This window comes from Anser cygnoides, chromosome Z (assembly GCF_040182565.1).
Source record: "Anser cygnoides isolate HZ-2024a breed goose chromosome Z, Taihu_goose_T2T_genome, whole genome shotgun sequence".
Taxonomy (NCBI): domain Eukaryota; kingdom Metazoa; phylum Chordata; class Aves; order Anseriformes; family Anatidae; genus Anser; species Anser cygnoides.
In genome coordinates this window covers 49,293,710-49,313,455 of record NC_089912.1, presented here as the reverse complement: position 1 = coordinate 49,313,455, position 19,746 = coordinate 49,293,710, and the positions used below count along the sequence as shown (strand labels likewise).

At 37.8% G+C, this 19,746-nt stretch overlaps 1 protein-coding gene across 5 annotated transcripts in view; it reads left to right on the top strand.

Moving 5' to 3' along the window:
• Positions 1–19,746, top strand: part of FOCAD (focadhesin) — a 120,238-nt gene that overhangs the window by 83,879 nt on the left and 16,613 nt on the right. For all 5 annotated transcript variants that reach the window (XM_048073499.2, XM_066987607.1, XM_048073498.2 and 2 more), the window contains 10 exons: positions 1,728–1,820; positions 3,962–4,050; positions 5,035–5,076; positions 7,539–7,647; positions 8,718–8,834; positions 10,553–10,791; positions 11,494–11,583; positions 14,631–14,778; positions 18,217–18,336; positions 19,343–19,465. In XM_048073499.2, the coding sequence (XP_047929456.2) occupies positions 1,728–1,820; positions 3,962–4,050; positions 5,035–5,076; positions 7,539–7,647; positions 8,718–8,834; positions 10,553–10,791; positions 11,494–11,583; positions 14,631–14,778; positions 18,217–18,336; positions 19,343–19,465 (1,170 nt within the window). The remainder of the gene's footprint in view (positions 1–1,727; positions 1,821–3,961; positions 4,051–5,034; positions 5,077–7,538; positions 7,648–8,717; positions 8,835–10,552; positions 10,792–11,493; positions 11,584–14,630; positions 14,779–18,216; positions 18,337–19,342; positions 19,466–19,746) is intronic.

Genomic DNA, 19,746 nt, shown 5'->3' with positions numbered 1-19,746 from the left:
CACACAGCAGAGAAAGGGGAATTTTGCATACCTTGAGACATGGAGTGTTTTACATGTTGAACCGTGGTTAAGTCTTCATAATAAATCAGGAAGAATAAGAAAAAGGAGGAATAGTAATCTTGCCAAGTTTAATCCCAGAAGGGTCTTTGCTTTAGGCTTTGCACTATGTTTGATCATAGCTATAGGATGAGTTTTTCTATAACTCAGGAAGCCTGATGTGTCCCTTTAATTTAGAAGTGAAAAGTGCAGACTTTAGACAGTGACTACTGTAATATATCCATCCCACCTCACCTCAGCCTGACATGTTTGCATTTCCATTATTAAAAACTTGTTACCCAGGAAACTGCTGAGGTTAAATAACTCATTTCCAGTGGATTGATGATGATTGTGATGACTTTTTTTCATCTTCTTGGTAGAGGCAGATGGTAGAAATAATTGGGCAGTATCAACAAAAATCGGTTCTGTATTCCCACTGAAGAATACAAGGAGACAACATTACAGCACCATTGCTTCTATAATAGTGTTTTTTTTTTTTGTGGCTTTGAAAGCATGGCTATTTAAAAGATGAGGACACCTTAACTCCTATTTTATTTTAATAAAAAGTTGCTGCAATTAAAACAGTTATGGAGTGAGAAAGGAAAAAAAGAGTATGCAAATTTATTTGTTTTGATGCACATTTTTGTGAATTAACGTAGTTTGATTTATAAATTGCACGATGCGCAAACTGGCGGAGAAGGTGCATACATCACATACCTGAGGTCTGGAAAAACTGCTTTTTTGTGGGTTTGAATTTGTGGCCCATTCTGTTTAATCTACTGCTGTAGTTATTAAGCTACAAGTGGCTAGAAAATGGTTTCTTACTGAGATTACCCAACTCATTTTTGTTTTTCAACATGCTCTGAAAATGTCTTCAAGTCGGTGTTTGTTATAATACTTACTGGAGAGAACAACCTTGGGTTCCCATGGACTGTGCACATACATGAAATTGTACAGCTCGCTGTTTGAGTCATTCCCTTTTTGTGAAGCAGAAGCTGCCATTATCTGTGTGAGATTTGGAGGTAGGCAGGGACAGCTGTTGTGTATTTATTTAAGCTGTCCTTGAGATAGTGTTGTTTTCCTCCAGTTAATTCTAAAATGGTGTTTCCTAGAAAGAAACTTTACAATTCCTTTGTTTATTATTATTTTTAACAATTATTTTCCTTAAGGGAAGTTTGTATTTTGTACTTGGACATAATTATACCTACCCCAGTTATTTATACTGATTCCTTTTCAGTAGTCTCCCCAATATTTAGGTTGTCATCTAAATGCATTTATTATACACATCTGTTTAAAACTTTTAGAAGCAACTAAGATTTACAAGAGTGATCACAAGCATAAACTGCTCTGTTATCCTTGTTATGTATGAGTTTTTGTCTACCAGTGCTACTACAGTGTTGTGCTTATTGTCATGTGCAATTCCAGTGCTCTTTCTGGGATCGATTATCTAGTGATCTATCTGAAGCAAACAGTTTTGGCTGACCTGGGTAATAAAGTTGCAAAGTAACTTGATGTGGGTAAAACCAGGAAGGAGAATAAAATATGCTAACAGTTTTTATTTTGTACAGTCATGTATAATGTCCATTGGGCATTACCAAAATATTGCTTGCAAACCACAGGTTGGAAAACATACATTCAGTGTATGTTAGACTTACTGTAACCAATTCTACCCTTTCTGGTGTGTTGCACAGGTTAACATTCAACCTTCTGAATGGCATCGCTCTATACTGCTGCCACAGTCCTGGTTAGGATTCATGAGTCGAACCTACAATGCAGTCCTACAGGTAATTCTGAGGTACATAGTACTGTGCGTACTAATGCTCATTCAAGCTGTATGGATTTTCATTTCTAACAGCAAGAGCTTCAATCATCAGTGCAGGTAACAAAAATTTAAAAGTAAAGCTTAATGTGTTTAATACAAGTTATGAAAAGAAAATAAAATTCGAGTTTTCAGGCAGCACAGTCTGAGATGCTTTGTACAAATATAATTCCTGCTCATAGTTCTGGTTCTTGCAGCCTTTTTCCTATGTGAAGTTCCACTAAGGTCAGTTCCAATTGCAGGTGACTTTTTTGAATGTGAAATTTTGTCTAGACTTCTGTTCTATTATTTCGGATAGGAATTTTCCAATAATGGTACCACAAAATGATCAGAAGCTATTGAGACATCATTAGTTGAGTATGACTTCTCTTATTCAGCATGCAATGTTATCATATTGTAAGGACTCATTGCTGATTTTTCCAACCGATCTAATGATAGGAAATACAGGAAATACCTTAAAACTGCTCTTTAGTTAGGTTAGCTGGCCTGGTAGATAGAGCAATGTTGTGTCTTTTTTTTTTTTTCTTCAGTAAATAATGATGTAAAAACTAGTGACAAATTGCTCCCTTATAGAAGTCTCCCTTTGTACTGTTTTATACTGTTTATGTTTCCAGGTCACATCAGTTTTTTTCAGTATGAGCAGCTCAGGTTGCTGAGCAAAACAGAGAAGCTTTGACTGTTCCTTTGCTATGCAGTAAAACATACACTTCTGTAACGTTTTTTAGAAGAAATTTTACCTTGGACATCGGCAAACATCAGATTCTAAACTGAGCCCCATTACAACGCAGGCAGTTACTTTTCAAATAGTAATTTTAGATCTTAACCACAGAGCAGGCCATTGTCGCTTTTTATAATGTTTTGCTTTGTTTTTGTTTTTGTTTTTTTAAAAAGGTACCCAGTATCTTTATTCTGTTCCTTGTACTTCTATAGTACATTTCGTATGAGGTGGCCTAAAGAGACTATAGTATAAGCTGAATAGTCTGGATAGTACATAACTCAGTATTTCTGAGCAGGTATACAGTAACATTTTCTACTGTTTGGAGGCAGAGGTTTGTAGAGTCTGTGCTGGATTATCCAGGCATACTCAAAACAGTTCACCAAAGTACTTGTTTGAGGATTTTTTCCTTTTGGACATCTGGAAGTTCTCCTGTCTTTAGTATGTCTACTCAAATGCTTAAGCACTTGTGCCAATTTGCGCGTTCAGCATGTTTGGGAACTCAACTTCATGATAATCCTACAGTTCTTGATTTAGTCCTGAACTTAAGCCAGTGTTTACTTGTTTGGGAGTATTGCAATAGATTTAAACATACTGTAAAGCCAAGGAATTTCTCATCGAAGGTTATGCTTCTGACAGCAGGGCATAATTTTTATGCAGCTGTCTCTATAGTCATTGTATCATACCTGTTGCTTTAGTCTCTGGGAGTGGAGAATCACCTCCTGAGTGACATCTGTATTTGGAGGATTGACAATCTTTTGTTCTCAGGTTTTTATGAAACACAACTTAAGTGTCTGTTTTTCACTTAAGGCTTAATAACCAGCTAAAGAGCAGCAACTGATAACTCAAACGAATTGAGCTGTAGTTGTCTCAAGGTTTGAGAATGAGCGTAAGGCAAAGCTGCTTAATAGGTTTAGATAAAACATGTGGCCAGAATCCACATCATCTCCTTTGAGGTACAGAAGAAACTGTACTAGAAGGAGGCTGAGATCATAAGAAGGAAAAGGATGAGGAATTATTTTTTAAGTAGTGAATCAAGAAAGTAATTTTTTGCTCTCAGAACCCATTTTAGGTGCTAGGCTTCTATATTTCATTCCCTGCTTGTTGTACACTCTCCACTCCCAAAGGGACCTTGTCTGTTTCCATAAATCTCTCAGTATCTGTGACCATTTGTGCCATCTGCAGGTGTTTTTCTCACTCAAGAATTCTTTATTATTATTATTATTTTCTTATATAATTATAGTGGGATCCCATATAAAGAACAATGGGGTTCACTTACAAAGTAGCACTCAAGGGAAAGGTTACATCTGTTACCCAAGCGTTCCCTGAAAAAATCTTAACACTGATTGGCCATGTAAGGGCTACTTCTGACTTATGCTGTGATTCTGCAGGGGAGACAAGCAAAGCTGGAGATGGAGTTAAAGCAGGGAAAAGAGGATCCTGAAGATGTACAGTACAAGCAGTTTACAGCATGGCTCTGGTAAGGAATTGCCTTCTTGCTCTTTACGACTTGTAATGGCAAGTGAGGGGGCAGAAGGTATAGACTTTAGTGTTAATGCGTTATTGTGTAAGTACTATGTAATTCTGCATTGATGTTTGTCAAGTTGATGTCAGTGTTTCCAGACTAAGTGGGTTTGAAACAGCATACTTAGATGGAAACCCTGACTGAATTTCTTTTAAAGCCTGAGTAATATGTATCTCGGTGTATATGAATCTGTTTTATGAGGCATGCATTCTTAGACTTCTAACAATGTGTTATGGAACTCTGATTGGAAGGTATCTTTTTGTGTAGGGTGACAGTCATGGCCAGGATTTATGGGTAGGTATTGTATGTTGTGGTGTACAAGATCTCTTTCCTTACCAAAATCTGACTAGGTAGAAGATTCACTGCATCTTTGCTTCTGTCTGGATATGAATGTAAAACTAAACAAATGCAGACAAGTAGCCTATTATAAATTGAGTACAGTTATATGTAAGAAATTGCAACTACTCCTTTTGCTTTCGTTTAAATTGATTCAGTTTTCTACAGTCCTTAATAGCATAACTGTCCATAGTTGTTTCCAGGAGAATGACAAGTGTTGTATAAATTGTTACAGTTGTCCATTGTAAAACATCCTCATTTTATTATGCCAAGACATAGTGTGGTGATTTGGATGCCTATATGTAACAATGCAAAGAATAAATTTATGGCTGTTGAATAAACCTGCATTTTGCAAAAAGTATGAAGTCAAATAAGGGCCATTTACAAAGCACTGGTAGTGCAAATTAGTATGAAGGAACATTGAGTGTTAGTTGAGCACTTTTGTAGTTTTAATACCTGAGATTAATTTGTGCGAAGCCGCCTAATAGCAATTTGAGATAACTGTTGACCTAGAATGGGCACATGTAAGGCACAAAAGGAAATTAGCTGAACTCTTGCTGTAATATAACAACGTGGTCTAAATTCGTGCTGTTTCTGTTGCAGGGTCAGAGATATGTTGACTGATGTCATCAAAGGTGCTTCAAAGTAAGAACTACTTATTTGTCACAGATGAGAATGAGTTCTGTTTTGTGGCAGATGATGCAAAATACTTCCCACAACAGATCATCTACCAATTTCATGTTTTCACATGACTGCTGCTCAACAAAGGAACTCATCCTCACTTTATTTGAGCATTTTACCACTGCCTATGTCTATTAGAAATGCTGTTGGGTAATATTTTGAGTAAAGACTGTATAGTACTGTAGTATCTTCTTTTTTAAACAGCAAACTGTGTTTGCGTCAAATTGCTCTGTGTATCTAGAAATTGGCTGGTCTGTAGCGGACCAGTGGCCTTTCAAAACTATCGCAGTTTCTGTTAAGGTGACTTCCCTGTGCCTGGAAGCCCACAAAGACAGGTAAGTACATGTTTTCAGATTGTAACAAGCTTGTTAATTTGCTGTTAGAATTGGCACCTGGCTTTCAGGCAGGAATAAGTGTCTTAACCTCCCTTCATATGGTAGCTTGACTTTCTCCCATCACCCTCTGCTGGCAGCTTTCTTCTTATGCTTTGCCCTTGGTTAGCCTGAAATTAGCCACTTGCACCAGGTTAAGGAAAAGCATTAAAAGCAATGATTCCTCAGAACATCAAGTGCTTATAAATCATTAAAATGTTATCAATGGAAGAGTTACAGTGAAAACTCATAGACCATTTCAGTATATTCTTGTAAATGAAGAAAAGGTTACTTTGGCATGCTTCTGTGAGCTGAAGGCTCTGGATATTTTAATCAAGACTTTCCATAAAGGTTTGAACTCTTTTGTCTTTTTTAACTTACTATTGTTCAGATATTTCCAGCTGCTCAATTTTCTTGCATATCAGCCCATCTTGAAAGGGTTCAGCTAAGGAGGGATGAAATTGGGAGATCTGTTTGATATTTTAGCTACTCAATAAATACCTGTGTTAAGGTAATGTAGCAGCAAGAGATAAAGGAGGAATAAAATAATAATTATATTATTTATTACTTATTATATATCTACAATTATTAATAAATTAAACATATAAAAATCAAAATATATTCTGTGTCTCAGAGTGAAAGTTACGATTTTAGTTATAAAAGTTCATTAGCAAAACTAATTGAGGTGGTAGCATTTTGCAGATTTGGAAGTGGTGCATTTTCTTTAGGTAACAGGAGAAGGATTTCTTGTGCATAGGCCATGTCTCTAGAAAGAACTTCTTTTGTTTACTGACTTTCTTCTAAGAAAATACTTAATTTGTTCCATATTTTCATTAAAGAATAAGGCACTGCTGCTTTTCTTCCTAGGATTTGTTGTTAGTATGATGTTTTTTACCCCATTAAATTTACAGCATCCAGCTTTCATGAATGTATAGATTCAGAAATTCCTCTCAGTATGAGGTACGTTACAAAGTGTAGCCTCTTAGAAGCTGATAATAACAAAAAAAGGACTGTAGCATAAATTGGGAAATGACTTGAGGCAAGAGATAGGGGGAGATTTCAAAGAAGTTAACTAGGCACCTGATTTTAATTATTTGTAGTTCTCTTATCTGAAATGATATACTTTTAGCGTTTGAAACAGGAAAGGTCAATGACATTCCAATGAGATTTGTGTCTTTTAAAAAAAAAAAAAAACTACAACATATTTTTGTTGTGAAAATGAAATCTTTAGATCTGGAAGCAAATGCCTAAATTTGCAAGTGTGTACTTATAGCAACAGACGAGGAAGTTTCCAGAAATGCAGGACTAATGCAGAAAGTGTAATACACCATGTATTGGTCTAGTGTAAGGCTGTCATCAGTGGTCTCCTACAGTAGTATCGTTCAGTTGCTATTATTGTAAAACACCTAAGATGGCTCTAGCAAGATTATATTGTGACATGTTTTTCTGGGAATTATGGGAAATGGGCATCTTTCTTTTCACGAAACTGAACAGTTATATTCTCTATCTTATGCCCAGGTGGCAGATTATTTTTCTTGAGTTCCTTTCAGGGAAAAGTAAAGGTTTGCACTGCGGTTGTAGTCATTACTCTTTGAAACCAGTTATTTTCCATGATATGATTGTTTCATAACGTAGGGAAGTAATAAGAAAAAATAATTTAAAACCAAGTTTAAACTGAGATTTCAGTGATGGCTTCTCCACTGAAACTCCCAAACAGATGCTATTTTGAAGTGACACCTGGCCTGCCTAGCAGTCTCTACTTGGAGAGCTTTTTGTGTTATCCTGTCTAGAGATGGTACAAGATAAGATCAATTGATGCATTTCTGTGAGTGCACGTGCTCTGCAAGATGGCAGCACTTCTTTTAGTGGCAGCTGAAAGGGTTTTTGTTTATGTATCTGTTTGTGTATGGTAGGCTATATATAGAAGACAGCCCAGTAAAGTTTCCAGGAGCAAGTGCTTCCACTTGTAGCATAACTTGCCTTTATTGAGATGCATGTTTTGCTGCCGGCATGTCTGTCATGCCTCTTGATTGTTCTTTGTCTTTTTCTGTCCAGAGACAGCCCAGTGGTGAAAGGAAACTCTATTTTAGCCTTAACTGGTCTCGCAGTTGCTGTAGCCAAATACGAAAGCAGCCTTTCCTCAGACACTGAACGGATGCCTGAGGTAAGTCAATCTGAGAAAGAAGTTCTTAGTGGAATGTGATGAAGCAATATCACCAGGTGTGTTTGAGGGGATGGTAAGAGGTTATGAAGTCCTTCACACTTTGAAGGTCTAATTTCACCCTGTTCAGTGAAAGTCATCTAGTAATTGCTGTGTGATCCATACAAAAGTAGCTTGGTGATTTCAGTCGGAGAAAGTAGGCACCTTCTCACAAGAAACATGCTGGCTTTGACAGATCACATAGAATGAACACTGAAGCCCAGCCAGTTTCTTTCCTTACCTTTTAATCGGATGCATCAGAATGTTTTAGGGTGGCATAGTAAACGTACTCACTGTTTTTGCATCAGCACAGTGTCTCATAACGTTACAGTAACTGTAAGGTGCCATCTTTTGGTAGCAGCCGTGGAACTATGCATTATTTATGAGTTATGTTTTTTTGTGACAGGATGAGTTGAGGTTGCTGATTGTTTTTGCACATGAGGAGCGGCATAAGGCATGTTTTCTAATGCCTGTTATTATTGGCCAAACCTCTAAAAGATTGTGTGGGGAGAAATAGTCTTGTTTTTTAAATGCCTTTTGTCAGCTTCTGTGTGGTAGATACTTCAGTAGAATTTAGATTTTCCTGTCAGCTTTCAATAGATTAAAATACTTAGCCTAGATATCCTTGGCAAGTGTTTTACTTTGCAACCAAACTATAGTTACTCAGATAGTCATGCTTAGTTTCCGTGCCTACATTAAATTTATATTTTGGGCCAAGAGGATTCATAAAAGCTGTAACTTACTAAAAAGATTAAAGAGTTCAGAGTTGTGAATGGAACTTGTTTTGTTTTGTTTTTCCTGCTGTTGTTGTGAGGCTCTCTGACAGCTATCATTTTCTTTAACTGAATAATCTGATCGAAAGTAGTGTCTGGAGGGTCAGAGTTGTCAAATAAACATGCTACTTCCTGTGCCTAGGGATAGTAAGATCTCATTCTGGATGGATCATAGGTGGAACATCAGCTGCTGAACTTCTATTCGGGTAGAGCCTGATTTAAGAAAAAATAACAATGAATATTTGGGTTTGATTTTTGCAGACTGAACCTGATTTTCTTCCCACACAACAGTGGATTTATATGGTTATAGAGACCATCTTTAGTATTGTGAATAGCCGCTATAAGCCTAAAGGACAAGTGTTCCCATGGTTCTACCAGGTATGTGCTATGGTATTAAAGATGGGAGCATATATCTGCATTTTATACTTCAAATTCTTAGTCTGGAGTTCTCTGTTTCTGTTTGTCCAGTAGTAGTTGTAATATAGAAGAATATTTTTTTTCCTTTCTTTACTTTTGCCTTGGGTTTTTGTCCTAATTACCAAGGTAATAAAAATTATATGAGAAGATAATACCCCATAAATGAAGGAATTTTAAAAAGGCAAACAAAAAAAAACCAACAACAGAATATTCTACAAAACAACCTTCTAACTGGAACAGACTCTCCTCATACAACAATATCAAATTCTTGAGTGATTCTGAGAGTATGCCATAGGGCTCTGAAGTTTAGACTTTCGCAAAATCTAATAGTTACAGAGCCAGCGATTCTCATTTTACAGTACTTCTTGAACACCTGAGGACTAGTACAAATTGTCATAAGTGCTTTCTGTGTGATAACCGGCCTGAAATTCTCAAGCAACAGAAGTATCAGGCAGTTATTAAATAGGACCTTGAGATGGTCCTAAAAGCTTGTTATAGATTTTAAAGAATAGGTATTGCCAATTCTTGACTGTGGTCAAGATGACCAGGTTGGAAATTTTTTGTGTTGTGGATACAGAAGGGGCTATGTGTCCTACAAGAACAAATACCAGCCAGCTAAAGTATCATGATGTTTTCGAACCTGAACTTTATTAAATGCATTCATGAACTGCCTTTAGTCCAGTCAGTGAGATGTTGGCATCTCCAAAATCAAATCACTAAATCAAATGGAGCGTTAAATAAATGCTAGACTGGCTGGATGTGAGGAGATTCAAGCACTTGGTTGGCTTTAGCAGTTTTTGCTGACTTTTTTTTAATGACTTCTGTCTTTGGAAACAATGTTGTTTAAAAAAGGTATTTGTGAGATGGAACAGCGTGACATGGTTCATATTTCATTTCTAAACGCCATTCTGTTTAAAAAGTAAATAAATCCAAAAAACATTGTGCTTGTAGAATTCTAAGGCACACAATGGAAACCATGGCCCTGCAGAGTACATTGCGTCCTGATGGGATTTTTTATCTTTTCAGAGCTGCACACAAGAAGATAAATGTAGATTAGGCTGTTTTAAAATGGAAATAAATTAAAAAACTTTGTAAGGGATCTTTCTTCTAGAAAGCATCTCTGCTGGTAATCTTGCAAGATCTCATGTTTATTCATTCTAGGTATGATGCTTCTAAAGAAGTACATTTTCCAGCTCACTAAATTCACAATGTGTTATAATTATGCAATTACCTTGCCAGTGTGGCTGGTTTCTGTTTGCCCTTCTGATTACACTCCTGAATATTTTAGCATGGAAGCTGAAGACTTAAACAGATGAGCTTACTCATGTGTAGTATAGTTATTAAATTCCAGTTTTCGCCTGTTTTATCCTTTGTTTACAACTCCGTATTTTGCAATCTCATTTATACTTAGAAGTTATATTCAATTACACTAGTTTAATTACCTATGCAATTACAATAAGTATAAACAGCCTGCAGGGTAAGGCAAAGAAAAAAGGTACAATTGGCAATGCCATGAAATACTGTTTATTGCCAGATTGCAATACCTCTGTGCTGCCATTTGCTGTATAGGTATTTATTTTAAATTCATGAGTTGCTGAATGTTTCTACCAGGAAATGAGTTTTATATCCTTTCCAAAGAGGAAAAGGAAAAAACAAATCTTTTAAAAATATTTTTCTAGAAATCCTATTCTGGTGAAAATACTGCTAGTGCTATAGCTCGTTCCTGTGCAGCCACTGCTTTGTCTCTCCTGGTGCCGGTTATCATTGTATCATGCAAGGAGAAGGTTGAGGAAATCCTGAGTATGCTGACTGCCAGGTTACCTGGGAAGCCAAATGCTGATGAGTCTCAGGCTGTTCAAATCCACATCGGCCTTGCTTTGGGGATGTTCATCTCACGTTTGTGTGAAGAAAAAGTCAGGTAAGAATTACTGCATGTAAAGTAGGTGTGCTTACCACCTTACGACTTTATTCCTGCAAGTGGCTTCTATGGTTTAGGGAATATAGTGTTTACAAGTCATAGGCAAATGATTCTTGAGGTGTTTTGCAAATTTTTTACAAGGTGTCTTTTATTACAATAGCCTTTTTTCTCCCTCTGTGTTATGTTCTATATATTTTGCCATTTCTTCAGGTTGATTGATTAATTTTCATGATACCCTACGGTGCATGTGCAACCTGGAATTTGACTGCTTACATGTCTTTAAAGAGGGCTAGATGCCCTGGGAAACTTAATTGTAAAATTATTCACAATTCTCACTAGCTCCTTTCTAAGTGGTGTTCTGCACACTGGATAGTGTCCACTTGCATCATGTGAGTTACCTGTATGGAGACAGAATGCTTGATTTCTTTTTGGGTGTTGTACCAAAAATGGGTGCCAGTTAAGGTCTGAATATGTTTTTGTATTATTTGCATAATTACATAAGTATGTTCATATGAAAGTGACACAAATGGCCAGTCATAAAGTCACTGATTACAGGCCAGTGTGAGAGCCTGTTACAGCAAGAAAAGAACAGTACTTAGTGGCGTATTCAGTCTTATCAGGAGGTTTAATGTCCTATGTGATTTGAAGAGCAGAGCTGTGTTTTGAATTTTTTTCAGTTTCTTTTTTGTTTTGTTTTTGTAGTGAGGTACCTGGTCAGCAGATGAACTTACTTCTAATGAAGTCCCTGGATGCGCTGGAGGAGTGTTGCTTTGACTCCAGTCTGGAGTACAAGTGAGTTTCTTTCGTTTCTGATGATGCTTTGGGGTTTTCTTCAGCTCCGTTGTTTTCATTCAAGCTTTTTTTCCTAAAATCTACAGACAGGAGTATAACAATATGGTAAGGAAACAGCCTGTTCTGAATACTTCCCTAGAATCATGGACTCATGCAAGCTGGCAAGGACCTTGGGAGGTCCACATCCCTCCCTGAAACAGGCTCAGCTTTGGGGTTGTACTACATTACCCAAGGCTTTACACTGTCAGGGTGCGAAACCCCCAGGCCACAGAGGCCCAACCTGCCTGGGCCCCGGCTCCACAGCCGGGCTGTCCTGGTGGGGAAAAGGCTTCTCACCTTTAGCCTGAGCCTCTAGTGCCTCAGCCCGTGCCCAGCCTCCTGCCACACACCACTGGGCAGAGCTGTAAATGTGGAAGACTTTTGTCCAAGCTTGGCATTTGTCAACTTTTAAACTGCTGCTCTAAAGCAAGAGCCTCTCCAGCAGGATGATAAGCAAAGCTGACCACAGGACATGTGCCTTACATTGACCTTATGTGAGCACTTCACCCATACTCAACTGGTGATGCTTTTTTTTGTTTGTTTATTTATTTGCAAGCTTTTTGAGAGTTTTTGTTTTAAAAATGGGGGAGGGCAGATTTCCCTTTTTTCTAAATGCCAGCACTAATCTTTTTCTCTCCTGTGGCTGCTCTGAGGTCAGTTATGTTCAGTAGGGCTCTGGGAGAAGTGACAGACTCCTGGGGCCAATTCGTCATCCTGCCATGGTGCAGACAAGGTTTCTGCATCCCTGCCCTGCTGCTGCAATGTCGCAGGCAGTCTTGTGTCACACTGACATCTGGCAGAGAGCGAGCCCCCCACCCTGTGCCTTTCCCTGTGTGCTTTCCACTCACCCACCCTGGTTGCAGAAATGCCTGCGAATGTCAGGGGGATGCTCGGGCTCTACAGTAAATTTTTGAGATGTGGCATACCTCCTGATTGTTTCAGAAAACATGCATGTCTACCCAATAATATGCTTCTCCAGGGAGTTAAGTGAGACATCTCACACATTGGAGGACATTACTGAGAAAGAGGCTTTTTCTGTTTTGTTTTTTTTATCCTGTCTTGACTTTTTGGTAATAAAGAGGCTTATCAATGTGTGTACTATGCAGTCTGGATACCATACTGCAGACTGGATACCACACAACCATGCTTCACTGATCATGTCAGCCTTGATAGGAATGTTGTTTATGTACATTATTTTCTTCGTTCTATTTAGGAGAATTTTCTCTTTTTTTTTTATGGGAGACAGTTAGAAAGTAAACAGACCTGTTTTCAATAAATACTAAGCTATAAGAATGTTTTTCCATGAGCCAGTGACTTAGCATGGTGGGAGTCCACTTAGGATCTGTAAGAATCTGTGTTAAGTCTGTGTTAAATTACATAAAATACTCTAAAAATTTTCTTTTCTGGAAAAGGTCGTTGTGGGAATAATGCTTATAAATTACTACTTTTAAGTATCTTAAACCACACGGTAGAAAATAATGATGATATTCATAATCTTTTAGAGCAGAAAAACATTTCAAATCACTTCCAGTGGTTAAGTGTATGTTAATATGATGCATCTTCAATTTTTATGTGAAACTAAGTTTCAGAGATTGCAGAACCTTAGGGACTGCAGTTGCTGCTGATTCTAAATGGTAGGCACTCAGACATTATTGAGAGATCTGGGAGCGGACCATTAATCTGTTTGTATGTTAGACAGAAACAGAAATAAGGATGTTTAAAAAATACACTGATATTTCCGTGTAAACATGTATGGAAAATATGCATGATGAATTATCTTTAGACACTTAATTCTTGATGCTACTAGGTTTTGTCAAAGTTATTTATTACAGAAGCCATATAACAGCTCATTTTTCTTTCCAAACCTATTTTATGTAGAGGCAGATAGAAGGTTCAGCAAGCAAGTGCATTCATGACTGTTAACTTTTCCTTTTATTCATGTAGATCATATTGAATGGATTTTCTCACATCAACCTTCATGTTGTGGGGTTGGAGGGAAATCCAAGCTAGGTTTCCAATTATAGCAGTACAGCATATAGGTAACAAACGTAACAGTACCGACAGCCCTTGTATTGGATGGCTGTCTCTTCTCCAAAGAAAAACATGTTGCAGTGAAAATTGACCTAATGCTGTTGTTTGAAGGGTTTGCTTGTGCAAAGCTTTTGAGAATCATGGGGAGCAGTAGCATTTTCTGGCTTGCCTTGCCATTTCGTATATTAAGGATGAATTCTACAAGATCATTGCAGATGTGTCTTTTTGTATAAATTTGTTACCAGGTAGAATTAGCTTGCATCTGCAAGAATAAATATTAGAGAATTATGAGTAATTGATAAATGCTAAAGCTTACATGTTGAGTAAAGATGTAGTAAAAAGCAGATTATTATGAAACTTGAAATGCATAATAATCTTCCTTTAAATTGCTGGGCAGAGCATTTGACTTTTTGTGGAGTTTTTCGCAAGGTCAGTAACTGATTTGGATATGAGGCATTTTCATTCAAAACCATCATCAGACTTTTCTTTACTGTACCTTCAGAAACCTGTTAAACTCCACAGACCTTAATAGTAGGATTTAGCCCTTAAAAAATGTCAGTTTTTCTTCATCCTAAAATATAAACCTTTTATTTTATTTCATGATTTATTAATGAATTATTTCATTCCTTGGCATGATAGTGTCATGCGCTGTACATTGCCAGGTTACCTTACTGAGATAAGTGACAATGGATTCAAAGGTGGATCATGACAGACAGCAGTGCTGAGTGTTTGATATACTGGCAGTGAAACACCTAGAACATGTTGAGAAATCTGAGATACCACGCAGATGAAGTGTGCTTAAATATTAATTTTATGTAGATCACAAACAAGATGGCCAAGTGAAAGAGAGTGGTGGGGAGAGGGCCCTCAAGTTTAATGTTGTGAAAAAAAGTGTTCAGAGCAGCAAAGGTATGGCTAATGTACATATTATGAATGCATATATATATATATGTGTGTGTTTTTTCATTCTCTTTAAGCACTGGATGTATTTTGGGAGTAGGACTTGTTCTGTCCCTTATGAGTTACAGCAGCCAAACAGAATCACGAGTGCACGTTTCTGCTTCACTGCGAAAACTCTGCAAATACCTGGAAAGCAGTGAGGACCAGAGCAGATCGGTCCAGGAGGTATGATCTGTTTTATCACAGATTTCAAATCTTCCTTTTTGTTTGTTGGCTGTCTTTAATAATTCAACTTTTTACCAAAATTTTATACCTGTAGTACTGGAATAACTGGTGTATAATATTTCTTTCACAATATCAAAGCTGTGTGGAAGTGTGCAGAGAAAAAGGATCCTGGTTTGTATCAGGAATAGTATAGCCAGCAGGACCATGGAGGTGATCATCCCCCTGCACTCAACTCTGGTGAGGTTGCACCTCAAGGACTGTGTTTAGCTTTGGGCCTCTCAGTACAAGAAGGACATCGAGGCCCTGGAACGTGTCCAGAGAAGGGCTACGAAGCTGGTGAAGGGCCTGGAACACAAGTCCCGTGAGGAGCGGCTGAGGGAACTGGGGTTGTTTGGTCTGGAGAAAAAGATGCTCAGGGGAGACCTTATTGCTCTCTGCAGCTATCTGAGAGGAAGCTGTGGGGAGCTGGGGGTCAGCTTCTTCTCGCAGATAACTAGCGATAGGACTGGAGGGAATGGCCTCAAGTTGCACCAGCGGAAGTTCAGGTTGGAAAGGAGGAGACATTTCTTCTCAGAAAGAGCAGTCAGGCATTGGAACGGGTTGCCCAGGGAAGTGCTGGAGTCACCCTCCCTGTGGGTGTTTAAGGAAAGGTTGGACATGGTGCTTAAGGACATGGTTTAGTGGGTGACAGTAATGGTAGGGAGATGGTTGGACCAGATGATCTTGGACGTCTTTTCCAACCTTGATGATTCTATGATTCTATCAGGCTGGTTTTATATCTGTTTAAAAAAAAAAAGAATAACTTGTAATGCTGTGCAAACATTAAGAAATTTCCTGAAAAGGTAAAAAGATAGCTACAAGCAAGCAGACAGCAGTATGCTTTCTGCTTCCTACTTTGAAAGCTGATGTCACAAACTAATGTGAGTCTTGAGCTTGTGAAAGCTGCTATGGTTCCATTTGCTGTTCTCTCTCTCTGTTTTGAAGACTTAAAAAACTGAGCTGTGCTAAATTTGAGCATGCTTTTCAATTTTAACTGTGAGTTGGAGATACTCAACATTACATTAACCAGACATAAAAGCCAGTTAAAACGGCAAGAATGTAGTTTTCTTCCCTCTCTTTTCTGTTGTCATAAGGAGCTATAAACAAGATGGATAGAAATAAAGATGGACCTTTCCACCTATATGAGGCATCATACACAAACTCATTTTTTCCATTTTGACATAACAGAAGCTTACATGTGCTGACCATGGACTAATACAGCAACATTCATTATTTCAGCATGGTCTGTGAGTGAACGAGTCTGTAACATTGCTGAGGTAGAACTTGAGAAGGAAGGCTGATGAAATGGGATATGTTAACAACAGAAATCAAGAATTAGGATAAGCACGTTTTTGCACAACCAAAACAAAACAAAAAACTGTACCTGTCATATGCAAGACTACATCAGCTGAACAGCTGAGTTGCATAATCCTGTTCTATTGAGGGAGTTAGAGATCGGTAGTATTCTTCTCTTTTCCTTCTTAGTACTGCTCTGAAAGTTTGTTCTTTATTAAAGCTCTTCATGGTGTCCATGCCCTGCCCATGGCAAGGGGATTGGAACAACTAGATGATGTTTAAAGTCACTTCCAACCCAAGCTGTTCTATGGATCTATGATTATGGAGTTAACTTCTTTTGGCATTGCACGTGTGTTGGGGATTAGTCTTGTTCAGTTTATGGATCGTGCATTAAAGTGACTTAGAACTGTGAAATTGTTTATCTCTCCCGAGAGACCTCATAGTCTTTTACTGAATTTAAACTGGGTAAATAAGAAACTTCTGGGATGAAATGCAGCAGCTGTTCACTAACGTGAATTAGTTTGGAATGAGATACCAAACCTACCTTTATCAATTAAAATCATATAAGGCATTGCATAGATAATCACATCAGTAAAAGTTGGCCAGCACCCTAGGATGAATACTACTGTATTTATGAAATGCAATAGAGGCTCTTTCAGTGCTATAAAAGGCTGGCATATAATCCTCTATCTGAGAGGTAGATTTGGCCTACTGCAGCAAGAGCAGGCCAAACAAGGGCATTACTTCTTTGAGGTCAAATTGTTGCCAACCCTGTCCAGCAGGCAGGAGCTTTCTAACTCCTGTAGTCATGTGTTGTTCTGCTGCTTTGCTTTGGTACAAAGGAGTTTGACACAGTTGCCTTGTTGAAGGTTCATACTTCATTTCCTTTCTTTCCACATCTAGGGCTAAAGAGCAGAAAAATAGTGTCACCTGTGTTCCTTATACAAGCCTGTTGTCGTAGCAGAACAGTTGCCCACGCACAGTGTATGTGCTTCTCTTCCTGAATGTAGCTCTGATGGGATCGCAGCATGCTGTGGGTGCTCGCATAGATAATGATCAGATACTTGCATAGAGAAAATAACTACATTTGCATGGAAGATCAGAAGTTTGCCATACGTAAACAAAATCAGAAATACTGCCACGCTTTAGGTGTATTCATTTAATGGCATAGACTAAGAATCTTTCTTAAACATGTGAAAATATGAATTGAAAATGGCATGACTTTTTTGTCATGCCAGTGTATTGCTCCATTGTTCATGAAAGATATTCTCACGATACCTTGCATTTCCTGGAAGTTAATTTTCTTTTCAATTATGCTATATGTGGAATTTTATAATTTTATTTCTGTTACACAAATTATCCATGATTCTGATGAGACAGTAAAACCACCATTCCTTTTTTAGTGCTTATGCAGTTGTCAAATGAAGAGTGTAGACTTCATAGTAGCTTACAGGAGGAAATGGTACAAAGTCTAGAATGATGTTTGTCAGTTTCTGACACTGAACGATTGCAAGGGCTTAAGGGCTTGTGTCTTAGCTTCCGCAGGCCCTGTTATCCCAGATACTTTGCAAACTACCTCTGGGCAACAGCCATAACAGACAACAGCAGACAGATTTATAAAATTTGTTGCTTACAACAAAGAATTTAGTCTGTATTGTAAAATAATTCAGTATGTATAGTAAAGTGCAACATTTTCACCAGAAAAACAGTATGTACAAATAAAAAAAAAAGTAAAAGCAAATGTGACCAAGGTACACAACAGCAACAAATGTTGGAACTGCAGCAGCAGATGCTGTTTGAGCTGCTGTACAAGAATTCATTATAAGGTTTTGCTCTGGTAGTAACCAGGTAGTATAAATCCTCACTGAGGAAGCAAGTATTGAAAGTCTCCGTGTTGTTTTTTGCTTGGTTGCCCTGTCTTTATTTTGTTTCTTTTTTATTTTGTGGGATTACTCAATGGACCTTGTAAATAAGATGCATTGGTGCTGCACACAGTGAAGTTATGGTAGCATTACAAGCTATGGAAAATGTTCTTTGGCTTCAAATCTTTGCACTGAATTTGAATAGTACTAGTTAACATAATTAAATAATGTTTTTTTTCAGGTACTTTCCTATTCTGTTGCCTGTTCCTGTGTCTCTGCTTTCAGTGTTGGAATCATAGAAGCAGCAGAGGCTGAGGACGCTATGAACAAGCTGCGGACCCTAGTGGAAAATAATCAGCAGGTGAAGATTCAGAGTTTGGGCTTTGCTTCAGTTCTGTTTCTCTCTTACCTATTTAATACTGCATACTACTCTATCCAGACTGCCACTTGATGAAAATTGATCTGCTTTCATCATTAACTAACACTGAGCATGTTGCTCATGCTGTATGGTTAGCCTGACGACGATTTGGTCCATTGATAAATTGTCTGCACGTTTATAGTCATTACCAGGGAATGAAATAAAAACAGATTTTATATGTTTGATTGCATGTAAAAGGGAGGCGGTTGGTATTTCTGAGTTCTTGATGTCTTTAGTCCCTGTGTCCCACCAGTTCTAGTCTTTCATAACATTTTTCTTTAAATAGTTTTTCGTGATAGGTTAACATATCTTCTGTGCTCTTCTGATTTTTTGCCTTCCCTTAGACTCCAGGCAGTGCATCATAACCACAGCCACAACTTCTTCCAGTTGTAAAAAGTAAAGATAACTTCTTTATCCCTCAGTGTTCCAGAGTTACCCTCTAAAAATGCACAGAATAATCTCTTTATTCCAGTACTTGTTAATTTTGTTGTTGTTGTTTTGTAGTTGTTTTTGTTAAATGTTTGCCAGAAAAGGAAAAATGGAAAAAGAAAAAATATTAAATAATTAATTAAAATATTTAATATTAAAGCCTGCTATTACACTAATCAGCTGTTTAATATGTTCATCTGTAAAATAAGTCAAAACAAACTATTTTTGTAGCTCCTTTTCATCTTTGTATCAGAAAGTGTGCTCTAGAATAAAGGTTCCAGAACAAACTATGTGCCAAAGATCAGTATCTAAACTCTGAAAATCCTGTGTCACTTGACAGGAGAAAACACTAGAAATAAGGAACCTCTGGTGTTCTAGACAAAGATGTGACTTCTATAAGTCTGTGACTCCTATAAGGAATAATAAATACTTAAGCAGTATTTCAGTAGTAAACATTGAACAGAATACAGAATTCTTTGGAAGATCTGTTTTTTTAATATGTGTCTTTCTCACCTTACAGACATCCGCTTTTGCTTTAGCTCTAGGTACAATTGTTCACGGTTTGTCAGTTTGTGGTCACGGGAAAGCTGAAGACCTGCGTAACAAATTAATGCCAGCCTGGATAAAAACTTTGATTGCAGAGGTAAAGGAGTTTGCGTTCACATTCTAGGGTTTTGGGGGGATTTTGACAGTAGGGACATAATTTGCCTCACTTCTGCTGGACCAGTGCTAGGAAAAGTTAGGATTGAATATGGATATGCTATTTCGCTGATGTTTGGAAGCAAAAATATGTCGTTAGGCTGTTCACTACAGAAGAAAAGCCCTGTTTGGCTTGTACCTGTTTGCTTTATGGGAAGTACTTATTTCCATGGGGGGGCGGGGAGGAGGACTCCATATTCAGCAAGGTCTCTTTTATTCAGCAAG